This window comes from Erpetoichthys calabaricus, chromosome 8, assembly GCF_900747795.2.
Source record: "Erpetoichthys calabaricus chromosome 8, fErpCal1.3, whole genome shotgun sequence".
NCBI lineage: Eukaryota > Metazoa > Chordata > Cladistia > Polypteriformes > Polypteridae > Erpetoichthys > Erpetoichthys calabaricus.
This window is the reverse complement of record NC_041401.2, coordinates 166,226,040-166,238,519: the sequence shown is the minus strand read 5'-3', so window position 1 is coordinate 166,238,519 and position 12,480 is coordinate 166,226,040. Positions and strand designations below refer to the sequence as shown.

The 12,480-nt window shown below is 40.3% G+C and overlaps 2 protein-coding genes across 2 annotated transcripts in view; both read left to right on the top strand.

Moving 5' to 3' along the window:
• The window catches only part of si:ch73-206d17.1 (tyrosine-protein kinase STYK1), a 52,161-nt gene that overhangs the window by 35,855 nt on the left and 3,826 nt on the right, over positions 1-12,480 (top strand). The window contains exons 6-9 of the mRNA XM_028807731.2: positions 2,562-2,645; positions 5,854-6,071; positions 7,037-7,077; positions 9,609-9,705. Coding sequence (XP_028663564.2) covers positions 2,562-2,645; positions 5,854-6,071; positions 7,037-7,077; positions 9,609-9,705 — 440 coding nt within the window. The remainder of the gene's footprint in view (positions 1-2,561; positions 2,646-5,853; positions 6,072-7,036; positions 7,078-9,608; positions 9,706-12,480) is intronic.
• LOC114656467 (glyceraldehyde-3-phosphate dehydrogenase-like) lies at positions 3,631-4,496 on the top strand (the record flags this gene model as incomplete). The annotated part of the gene is given in 2 exon segments (XM_051930443.1): positions 3,631-4,182; positions 4,184-4,496. Coding segments are annotated over 2 exon segments (726 nt in total), but the record flags the coding sequence as incomplete, so codon positions are not given.

Below are 12,480 nucleotides of genomic sequence, written 5' to 3'. Positions count from 1 at the left end.
AAATATAGGCATATTCTGTGTAAATTTCAGGCAGACAAGAGGAGAACATGCAAACTCCACACAGACAGCACAGGACTGAAATAGAGTTTGCTTAGTTTGTGAGGCAGCAATGATAACCACTGTACCACCTTGCCATCACAGAGATACTTTATATTATATTATATTATATTATATTATATTATATTATATTATATTATATTATATTATATTATATTATATTAGTCATTTAGCCCGTTACAATAACGGGCGCTAGAACAATAGTGCATAAACATTAGTAGGAACAGTCTATATTAAATTTCTTTTGTTGATGTTTACTTGCTGAGCTGACCGTTCTTCATGGGCTGCCGCCGTGTATTGTGTGTCTTTAATTTTCTGTGACAGTAATACTGGCTTGTACGTCCGCTGGCTTGTACGTCCGTAATATACCTTTAATTTTCTCTGGTGGTAACACAGGCGTGTGCGTCGGTAATATGCCTTTAATCTCCTCTGACAGTAATACTGGCTTGTATGTGGCTGTAATATGCGTCACTGTATTGTGTACCTTTAATTTCCTCTCACAGTAATACTGGTTTGTATTTCCGTAAAACGCCTGCAACTTTCTCTGACTAATATCGCGCATCGCACCGTGCCCCACGCATGCACACTTCACCAGAAGACACACACACACGGACACCTGGATGCACACAGGGATTTTATTAAAGAGGATTATATTATATTATATTAAGCCAGGATACAGATACACCTTGGACAGGCATACTTTCTCCCATATCTTCATTCAGTCATCCTGCATCAGTTATCTTAATTGGAATGCATTTTGGGATGTGGGATACAACTGCAACATCTAAACAGAGACAGATATTAAAGTCAGGTCTAATATTCTGTTATAACATTCCCAAAATTCTCATTCTGTCCTGACAGCTTCAGATGCAAGGCAGGAACCAACCCAGGATGGAATGCTAGTCCATTATTGCAAGATCCATTTTTTTAATTTACTTCTTTGGCTGACACCTTTATCCAAGGCAACTTACAACACTTATGATACAATACAATACAATACAGTTTATTTTTGCATAGCCCAAAATCACAGAACTATTTCCTCAATGGGCTTTAACGGGCCCTGCCTTTTGACAGCCCCCCAGCCTTGACTCTCTAAGAAGACAAAGAAAAACTCTCAAAAAAACTCTTGTAGGGAAAAAATGGAAGAAACCTCGGGAAAGGCAGTTCAAAGAGAGACCCCTTTCCAGGTAGGTTGGGCATGCAGTGGATGTCAAAAAGAAGGGGGTCAATACAATATAATACACAGAACAGAACAAATCCTCATACAGTATAAAAATAAAAATTTGATTACATTTTGTTTTGGTTTTCCAATTGGAGCATAGGCCAGTGAAGTGACTGGCTTATAGTCACACAGTGTCTGTAGCTGCTGCGGTGGGTTGGCACCCTGCCCGGGATTGGTTCCTGCCTTGTGCCCTGTGTTGGCTGGGATTGGCTCCGGCAGACCCCCGTGACCCTGTGTTCGGATTTAGCGGGTTGGAAAATGGATGGATGGATGTCTGTAGCTGCCGGAATATAAGGTGTGGTTAAGCACGGGTAAAACGCATGCAAAAAGAAATCTCAAAGTCCAAAAGTTCGTTTTCAAAATATTTAGTAAAAGTTAAAAGCAAATAATCCACATAAGAATAAAAGAAAAAATAGTTACACATGTAGAATAAAAGGTGAAAAAAAAGAAAAATGTATCTTTTCTAAACTTAGCTTTTCTTGAGAAACTTTAGTTATTTCTGTACTTAAAGGTTCTTTACTTCTTCTTCTCTACTTAAAGATTCTTAAATTCTCATATACTTAAAGATTCTTAGCTTCTTTTTCTATACGCTTTAAATGTACGGCACAGCACATATACTTAAAGATTCTTAGCTTCTTTTTCTATACGCTTTAAATGTACGGCACAGCACATAAATTAAGTACTGTTTTCTTACATATTTACTTCACACACTCAAAAAGTCCATAGGCTAGTTGGCACATAGGCATGTGCCCAGGCACAGTTTAAAACCTTATGCCTTCCACACCTTACTCATAGCAAGGCTGTCACTAAATAACTGAAGAAAAATGTTTACTCCAAGCTGTTAGAAATGGCAAGAATATACCAATATGATTCTATTTACAGGGGTTATAGGGACCTCCCATAGATTATGCATTGTCATCTAATAAATATTCATAAATCTTACAGAACTAGGAAAATGGCTCTTACAGTGTCAGTAGCGAGATCTGAACTCATATACCTCAGGGTTTGAGGTCGTAAGCCTTGACCACTACAACCTACTGCCTACTATCCACACACACACACACACACATACACTAACATGGGAGGGAAACCACACAGACATAAGGAGAACAGGTAAACTCCACACGGACAATGACTAGACAGGGGATTCAAACCCAGGACACTGGACTAGTGAGGTGGCAGTATTGACCATTCTGAGTTGCTTTATTCTAATGTATTGCTGTGGGTATTCTTTAATATCACCTAGTGTAAGTCACAGGGTTTCTCATTTGTCTTTTTACAGAAAGACATCGATTATCAGGATTACCCAATGAACTTCACTGAGAAGATTGTGTATTCTGTGGCCAGGCAGGTGGCATCTGGACTTGTAAGATAAAGGTTTTTGTTTTTCTTTTACATACTTAATGTATAAACTGGAATTTTATGGGTGCAACCAGATATTCACTGTAGGGTCCTTTATTAAAACAGCCAGTAGACAGAAGGTTTATACGTTCATTACTGTCACGTGTACAGAGTACAGTCGTGGCCAAAAAAAAGTACCAAAACATCCTCCGAAAGCAACTTCTCCCAACCATCCAAGAACAGTTTGGTGACCAACAATGCCTCTTCTAGAATGATGGAACACCGGGCCATAAGGCAAAAGTGATAACTAAGTGGCTCGGGGAACAAAACATCAAAATTTTGGGTCCATGGCCAGGAAACTCCCCAGACCTTAATCCCATTGAGAACTTGTGGTCAATCCTTAAAAGGCAGGTGGACAAACAAAAGCCTACAAATTCTGACAAACTCCAAGCATTGATTATGCAAGAATGGGCTGCCATCAGTCAGGATTTGGACCAGAAGCTGACAGACAGCCTGCCAGGGCAAATTGCAGAGGTCTTGAAAAAGTAAGAAGGGCCAGCAGTGTAAAAATTGACTTTTTGCATAATCTTAATGTAATTGTCAATAAAAGCCTTTGAAACGTATGAAATGCTTTTAAATATACTTCAGTTTACCATAGAAACATCTGACAAAAAGATCTAAAAACACTGAAGCAGCAAACTTTGTGAAAACCAATACTTCTGTCATTCTCAAAACATTTGGCCAAAACTGTTGCACTGCTCTCTTGTCTGTGTTACTGAAAATGCACTAGAACAGGACCCTTCATGTCCCAAAAGAAGGTCATCACGATTTTCTTGTCGCTTGAATTTATTCTTTACTGGAGAAGATGATGTTTTAACTGCATGCTTTCTGGCTCAAAGTGACAGACCCATGTCTCATTTCCAGTGACAATTTGCTACAAAAGAATTGAATCTTCTTCAGAAGAAGCTTTTTTATTGCAGGAGCATTTTCCCTTTGTGGTTACCTTGTAATTTATCATTTACCCTTGTAAATTACATCATCATGAAAAGGGCTCTGCTCACCTGAAAGGCGGTGCAAAAAGTGTCATTATCTCTGCTCCCAGTGCTGATGAACCCATGTTTGTTGTTGGAGTCAACCATAAGAAATATGACAATTCCTTGAAAGTGGTTAGTAATGCTTCTTGCACCACCAATTGCCTTGCTCCTCTGGCCAAAGGTATTAATGACAACTTCACTATCATTGAAGGTCTCATGACAACTGTCCATGCATATACAGCAACTCAAAAGACTGAGGATGGACCATCTGGCAAACTGTGGTGTGACGGCAGAGGTGCTCACCAGAACATCATTCCTGCTAGCACTGGTGCTGCCAAGGCTGTGGCCAAAGTTATTCCTGAGCTGAATGGCAAGCTGACTGGAATGACTTTCCGTGTACCAACTCCCAATGTGTCAGTAGTAGACCTGACTTGCCGCTTGGAGAAACCAGCTAAGTATGAAGATATCAAGAAAGTAGTCAAAGCTGCTGCTGAGGGACCTATGAAAGGAATTCTGGGATACACAGATATACCAGGTGGTATCCACAGATTTCAATGGTGACCATAATTCTTCCATCTTTGATGCTGGAGCTGGAATTTCCCTCAATGATCACTTTGTTAAACTTGTGTCTTGGTATGACAATGAATTTGGCTACAGCAACAGGGTGGTTGACCTGATCTGTCACATGGCATGTAAGGAGTAAAGTGTCCGAACCACTCACTCAACCACTGACGCAGTTAAACCTGGTTGAGCCCTACTTTAATTTCCATCAGTTTTTCAGTGTGTAAATTGATCTTTGCCAGAACATTAAAAGTCCTTAAGAGAAGAGAAAAAAAAAATAATGGTCGATAAGGTAACTTGGCGGTTAGAGCATATAAACAGATGTAAACTGTACTGGAAATGAGGAAACAGGGGGTGGGGTTAGAAAGACATCAAAATGTTGTGAAAGACAAAGAAAAACACTTCTTTAAAATTCTAAAATACATAAGCCTTAAAAGATCAAAAAAAAAAAGAAAAGAAAAGCCTCAAAATGCACATTTATGGTTTTCAGTGTTCTTCCTGGTTTTTCTTTTCACCTACTATATTCTGAATGACCCTAACAGGTTTATAGGTTCATAGGGTTATTATTGTCATGTGTACAGAACTCTGTGAAATTCTTGTTTGTATGTTCTGTCACAAAACAAAAGAGTAGAGGAGTCTTCAAAAAAAGTTGGAGAACCAACCAGGCCAACCCATTTAATCTGGTCAAGGTTCGGGACGTCCATCATGCGGGAGGGTCTGCTTCTCTTCTAAAGCCATACCATCTGCGGACATCAGTGCTTATAGTTCTTGACCAGAAGAGGCGGGGTTTCAAAGTGGGCAGGGCTAGGCTGCCCTCACTAGGTGTTTTCTCGGCACTGCAGAGGGAAAGAGAGATGATAAAGTTAGTGGCCTGCTCCCTGAGAAGTGAGAACAGGTAACTGATATAAACCGACAAATAACCAAAAACAATCTTCAGTACAAATGCAGTACATAGCATGGACTCTCGTAAAAAGGAATTAAAATACAGAGTTTGCATCATATTCATTGTTTTTGAGATTTAATATGTTTGTCACGTCGATGCACATTATAATAACGACTTGGTGATATGAATTATAATGCGTGCGAGTCATCATTTAGCTAGTTTGGCTGCATTTCCCTACTTTATCAAGGGTTTTAGCATTTCCCAGTTTCTCTGAAATGTTGCATATGCATGGGTTGGAGTTGCTGTCAATATACATGTGTTGTCCTATCAAGTTTTCTTTTATAGATCTCAATGTTTGTGTGGAAAGTTGCGTACGCACATTCTGAGTCTGTTTTTTGTACGGACGCAAGTTTTATAAATTAGGCCCCAGAATTGCACACAACACTCCAGGTGTGGGCTCACTGGTGCATTATATATTCCGAGCATAACGTCCTTTGATTTATATTCACATAAGGATTTGTAACAAGGACCCTGAAGGTGTGCTGCCCTGTTGATACTGGTGTGAATATTAATTGTTACTATTATTAATGTTTATTGATGCTGCACAGATAATGTTGTAGGCCGACCTTTCAGTTATGCTGTATGGGGTTTCAGGTCTCTGATCTGCTTTGCTATGCAGTTTTTTTGATTTGCTTGAGATGTCCAAACACTTTAAAGAATTGACTCACTGTTCTGTTTTTTTTTGCTTGTTTTAGGAGTACTTAACAAACGTGCAAAAGCTAATTCACGGTGATGTGGCTGCTCGCAATGTTGTAATTGGGGACAATTGGAGAGCCAGAATATGCGGCCTCAGCACTGCATTTGACATCAAACGGAATGGGAGTCTGCCTTCCCCTGGAACCTCTATAATCCCCTGGAAGTGGTTGGCACCTGAAAGAATGATGAGGCTGTCAGTCACAGAGAAAAGTGATGTGTAAGGGTCTTCACATGACTTCACATGCTGCCTTCTGGAAAATGTCTGACATGAAAAATGATAAATCAAGGCGTCATGCCCATTTAGGCAGGTACCATTCACTGTGAGGGCACATTGGGCAGAGAGCTCCATTGCATTTTACACAAACTGGCTGTGCATAAAGGACAGGTGGCCAAGAATGCATTGAATGCTTGAGATGTTGCTTTAAACGTTTCCACTTTAGCCCCACTAACACTTCACCATTCCTTCCAGGCTAATGGTCACTTGGCAGTTGGGCCTCTGGCTGCTCTGACTTGTTTGGATGAAAGGAAATGGAAGCCGTCAGTGGTTTACTAGAAAAATTAATTAAAGCTAGGAGCTTAACACCTCAGGAGGAAAATCAAAGATGCAGGCACAAGTTATGGAACACATCAGAGGAAAGAGAAACAAAGAGAGGAGGCAAGAAAATACAGTAAGAAACCATTACATCAAAAAACAGAGAGAAGTGACACCATGCTAGGGGGAAAGGACATGGCTTGTTCAGGAAATGAGGAATACAACATGGTGTAAGTCCAGGCTTTACCCTCAAGCCAGTAGAACAAGGAAATAAACAGAAAAGTATGATACTGTTACGGCTCCTCGGGGGTCATAAAGGTGCCAAGCCAATAATGGAGAGGTAGACATGTGGCATTACTCTTCTTTGTTAGGAATGATCATGCCCACTGAAGATCTAGAAAAAGAGCTAACGTGTAGAACATCAATGCAATATGCTATCTGACATCAAGGCATTATTTTAGCAAAATATCAAAACGCCAACCTGGCATACCCCATTTGGCATTTACCTGTTAGACTTTATCTTTTCTGCACTAAATAGTCACCTACCAATGTTTATGCTCCTGCTTCCCTCATCTTCCATCTTGTGGTAGGATGTCCTTGTTGTATGGCTCTTGGTTTAACAGTCTGTTTATTCACTTGTTTGTTTGCAGATGGTCTTTTGGCATCCTGCTTTACGAGATGATGACACTGGGTAAGACGCTGACTCGCTTTATTAATTTCCTTGGAAATGCAGCATACAACTTTCTGTGAGATTGGCTGTAGGTCATTCAGCCCAGCATGTCAGTCATGTTTGAGTAATCTCTTTATGATAACGTCAAGATGAGATTTGAAGGTCCCAAAATTTCCTACTCTTTAGCAAACTTCTTGGTAATTGATTTCAGTGTTCATTGTATGAAGAGAAACCTTCTAGCGTTTCTGGACACTATCCCCTTAACAAATTCTGTGTTCTTATTGAAGAACTCCCTTTAAAGTAACAGGAGAAATTCACTGTACTAACTTCTTGCACAATTTCACACACTTCAATTATGTCACCTCTTAGTCTCAATTTGCTTAAACTCAAAAGGTTCAACTCCTTGAATCTTTCTTCATAACTCATTCCTCTCAGTCCTAATCATTCTTCTCCGGTCTTTCTCTAACACTGCTATGACTTGTTTGTAATCAAAATTAATAGCTCTAGAGAACTGTCTGGTTCAGCATCCAAATGGGAACAATCTAGGAAGGGAAGGTGCTAGGCTTTTATAGTTGCAGAGGAGGAAGAGGCGGGTCCATGGGGTTCAAACCAGAAAGTGAGGTCGGTAGGAGGCGTGACTAGGAAGGGAGTCTAGAAACTGGAGGAGTTTTAGGCAAGTTTCTGTTCAGGTGATCTGCAGAAGAGGAAGAAGACAGGTTAGTGCACTTCGTCAGTCCCTGCCCTTGTTTTCCACCCTTGGTTAAGCCCTTAGCCTCCCTCCCAAGTGCACGTGTGTGACAAGTGACACCCTTGATTAAAGTCAGGAAATACAGACAGCCCAACTAAATGACAACTCACTCATATACTAATTCATATCAGTGAATTGATACTATAACGAAAGTTGACAAGTCAAACATCCATCCATCCATCCATCCATTATCCAACCCGCTATATCCTAACACAGGGTCACAGGGGTCTGCTGGATCCAATCCCAGCCAGCACAGGGCGCAAGGCAGGAAACAAACCCTGGGCAGGGCACCAGCCCCCTGCAGGGCATCCACACACACACACCAAGCACACACTAGGGACATTTTAGGGTCGCCAATGCACCTAACTTGCATGTCTTTGGACTGTGGGAGGAAACTGGAGCGCCCGGAGGAAACCCACGCAGACACGGGGAGAACATGCAAACTCCACGCAGGGAGGACCCGGGAAGCGAACCCAGGTCTCCTAACTGCGAGGCAGCAGCCCTACCCACTGCGCCACTGTGCCGCATATTACATATCTATTGACTATATTTATGTATCTAGATTGCAAATACCATACATTGTATCAATGTTCATATTGCTAACCACACGTCAATATTGCTGCTACTTCTTTGTCTTGTCTTTGCACAATGTCTTGTCTTGTTTGTGTTTTAATTTTAAATTAAAATTTTAGTTCTGTTTTTAATTTATTATTTGCACGTCATGTTGTTACACTGTGGACCCTGAGGTTCACAATTTCGTCTATCTGTATACTTGTATATGGTTGAGATGACAATAAAGTTCATTTTGACACTTTGAACTGCTACAACTATTTTCCACCTTTTGGCCCCTTAAACTCTTGTAATATTCTACATCTCAATGGCCTGTTGTTTGCCCTTCCATAAGGTTAACTTTACCTTTCTGTCTGTTCTAACTTTGTGCTCCTCAAATTCCTTACTTAAAAACTCTCCACTCACACCGTTTGTATTTCTTTGTAGTAATGAACCCTTACACTGTCACCCAGTTTACTGCTTGACTTCTCTGACTGCTAACAACCGTTTAATCTACAAACACATGCTTACTGAATATCCGTTGCTAGTTAGTTTCTTATGGTCTTGTCTGCTGTTACAACTGCTTGAGACTGATCGGCGCCTTAACCCATGCCATCTGCTTATGTGCCGCTGAGCCGTTCTCTTTACCGCTTTGAAGTCAGCTGCTGCCCTTTTTTTCTCACTAAAGAATCATTGTTTCTGTTACTTACTACGATGCTGGTTATTTACTTACAGAGATGCTGGTGTCAGCTACTGCTGCTTACTGCCCTGCCTTGCCAACATTAGTTTGAATACAAATAACAAGTGCAAGTAACAAGTAATTTTTCCAAATGATCCCCAAAACACTCAGTTGCTTTTGCTCCAATGTGGGTGAAAAAAAGCAAAAAACCCTCCTAAAGGGAAAAACAGCTTTACAACTGCCACCCAGCTACTTAGCAGCAAACAAAACACAAAGTTTTTAGGAGCAAACTGCATTTTTTAATTAACACTCACACTGCAGAATACAAAAACTCTCAGCTGCTTCCCCTTCATTTGCAAAGATAAAGTCAGTACGTCAGTACGTCTCTGTCTCCAATCAGAAAATCTTAACAGTGTGATGAAAAATCATGAAATCAAAGAGAAATCACCTTATCCACCATAGTGAAGCCCAGGTCTCTTCTTTTGGAAGGTCTTCTAGGTCTTGGGTTGGGCAGGGATGGTATTATAGTCCCATATAGATATGTTTGATCTTTATTCAGGTTGACTTTTCTTGTAGGTTCTCCTCCATACCCTGATCTGCAGCCAACAGAGGTACTTTCTAATCTTCTGGGGGGCTACAGAATGAAGAGGCCAGAGCACTGTGGAGGGGCCCTGTAAGTAGCTTCTTTGCATAATTCTAGCTCCATCAGTCATGGCAAATGTACACGCCAGCTACTACATTTGTATGTCATTTGTACAAGTGACATATGGATGTAAAAGGTGGCTTGCCATGGACACATTAAAAATGTTTTGCCTTATGACCTGATAGATAGATAGATAGATAGATAGATAGATAGATAGATAGATAGATAGATAGATAGATAGATAGATAGATAGATATTCATTTGTCTAAAGGGTGAAATTTGTCTCTCTCGAAAATGAAAACCGCACGATAACACTATAACCCTTATGGTCCAAATACAAATATATGCAGTGAATTACACACCCCAGCCCCTCCTGACGTTCAAACAATAGTCCAGAGATCAAACAGTCTTATTGTACTGGATGGATTAATTGTTGAAGCTGGCCAATGAAAGTCAGCACTATGCCGTAATAATAAAAAAATATTTGAATGAGTTCACCTGGACCTACTAGACATAAGAGGGGTAATGTAGGATTCATTGCAGGACTATTCCCCCTGGAAGTGAAAGCTGATCTGCTCCGTCTAGATAGGTCTTCATAGTTGTAGTTATCTTAAATGGCCAATGCTGTTGCTGATCTGTTTAGATAGACTGCAAGTTTTTTGCATCTGATTACAGTTCTTATTCACCCTTTTGAAAATGGCACTTTATGCAAATTGCAGATTCTGGAAACTGGACGTCCTGTCTTCAGTGGTGCCACTGTTAATCACCAGGTTACTTCAACCCATTACGTTCAGGTATCTTCTTTGCCCACATGAGCAGACCAGAAAGATAAATGGCAAATACAACATTTCCATGTGGCGGTGCTACAAGAGGAAACTTGTTGTTACAAAGGAAAGCTTGTTACATGTATTTCTTGGGTGCATTAGCATATAGTGAAATATGTGCAGTTATTTGCACTGAAGCAAGTGCACTTCATGGCAGGACATGGGGTGTGGTGGGGCCAGATTTGGGTGGGGTTGGATGGCGGAGTATTACTACATAAGGAAGGTATGACATTACACGTGTACTTATTTATTTCATTCACTAATAGAGATATACTTTACTTTTTCAATATGGTAGTAAAACTACCATTTATTTATTCATTAATCACTTTCTTTTATTGTACCAGAATGCAGCAGTAGGTCTCATTGCATGCTAACAGTCTAATTCTGCCTTTGCTCAATCCTGCACTCATCTCTGTGGCTGCATAGCATCGTGTAAGAACCTCAGTCACAGCAGCTCACTTCTCTTGCTCTTTGAAACTGAAATGGCAGAAATACCACATGCACTTCGGAACAGGTCATCCACCTGAAGCTAAGCATTTTCAGGCCTGGCCAGTAGTTGGATGGGAGACCAAGCAGGAAAAGCTTGAGTTACTGCAGGAAGAGGTGTTGGTGAAGCCAGCAGGGGGATCTTACCCTGTGGTTTGAATGTGGATACAAAATGCCCCAGTACAGTGACGGGGACACTGTGCTTTAAAAATGGCACCATCTGACGATAAACAATCCCTGTGTATCTTGGATAAAGAGTAGGGTGTATCCAAGCTAAATTGCCCACCATGGCCTAGTCATATTGACCACTTAATCATCCCTTGACTAATCAGCTGTCTCTCTCACCACTTCACAACCTAATAGCTAATGTGTGGTGAGTGCACAGTATTGACGCAAAAATGGCTGCAGTCACATCATCCAGGTGGATGCTACACATTGGTGGTGGTTGAAGTGGTTCCTGACAAACTATGAAAAGCACGATATAAATGTAAAGAATTATTATTATTATAAAAGTAAAAATAAATGTAACTTAACTTATATAGGAATGTATGAAAAATGGCTCAGTGGCACTTTATGCTACAGTGACTAAATGTGTACTCAGCATTTCCATTATACTAATAAAACATTATTAAAAGGTTACAATGATTCAGTATTTCTCTGACACTGTAATCAGTCAGCAGAGTGCCACAATGACCCGCTGTTTACCATGTTCAGATGCAGGCAACAATTTTAGTTTGAGGTTTCAGCTCAGTTTTATTATTTCTTGAAAAACAGAATGTTCCAGAAATTTGAACTCCAATTAGCCACAGACCCTCTATAGCTAAATAATAATAATAATTCATTATATTTATATAGCGCTTTTCTCAGTACTCAAACAGGGAGGAACTGGGAAGCGAACCCACAATCTTCCACAGTCTCCTTACTGCAAAGCAGCAGCACTACCACTGTGCCACCTATGAGGATCATCTCATCACTTGCGTTGGAATCTTCTGTCTATGGAAGCAACCTCAGCCACGTGATTTTGTAAAATGGTATTAAAACATCTTTTATGTACACTACTAGTAGATACAATTACATTCTGCAATCACAGTTATTTTTCTATAGGAATCACTGCTACAAAAATATGTAAGAAAATTATTATAACAAACTTTCATTGAAATGTATTTTTGTCAGACTTGTGGGTCACTATTAGGGTGAACCCTGGGCAAATGCCCCTAGTCCCCTTTGCTGGCTCCCCGAGTTGTGTTTTGGAATATATTTTCTGAAAGTTCAAGTCTTATGGTATGTGGGGTCTCAGTAACAATTCATCCCTCTGAATGAGGTTACGTTTTCTAGTTGTCAAAAAGAGTAATATGATAGAAAGCTCTCTAAGATACCAAAGTTGAACAATGTGAAATATTAACAATAGAGTTTATCCATCCATCCATCCATTATCCAACCTGTTATAGCCTAACTACAGGGTGACGGGGGTCTGCTGGAGCCAATCCCAGCCAAC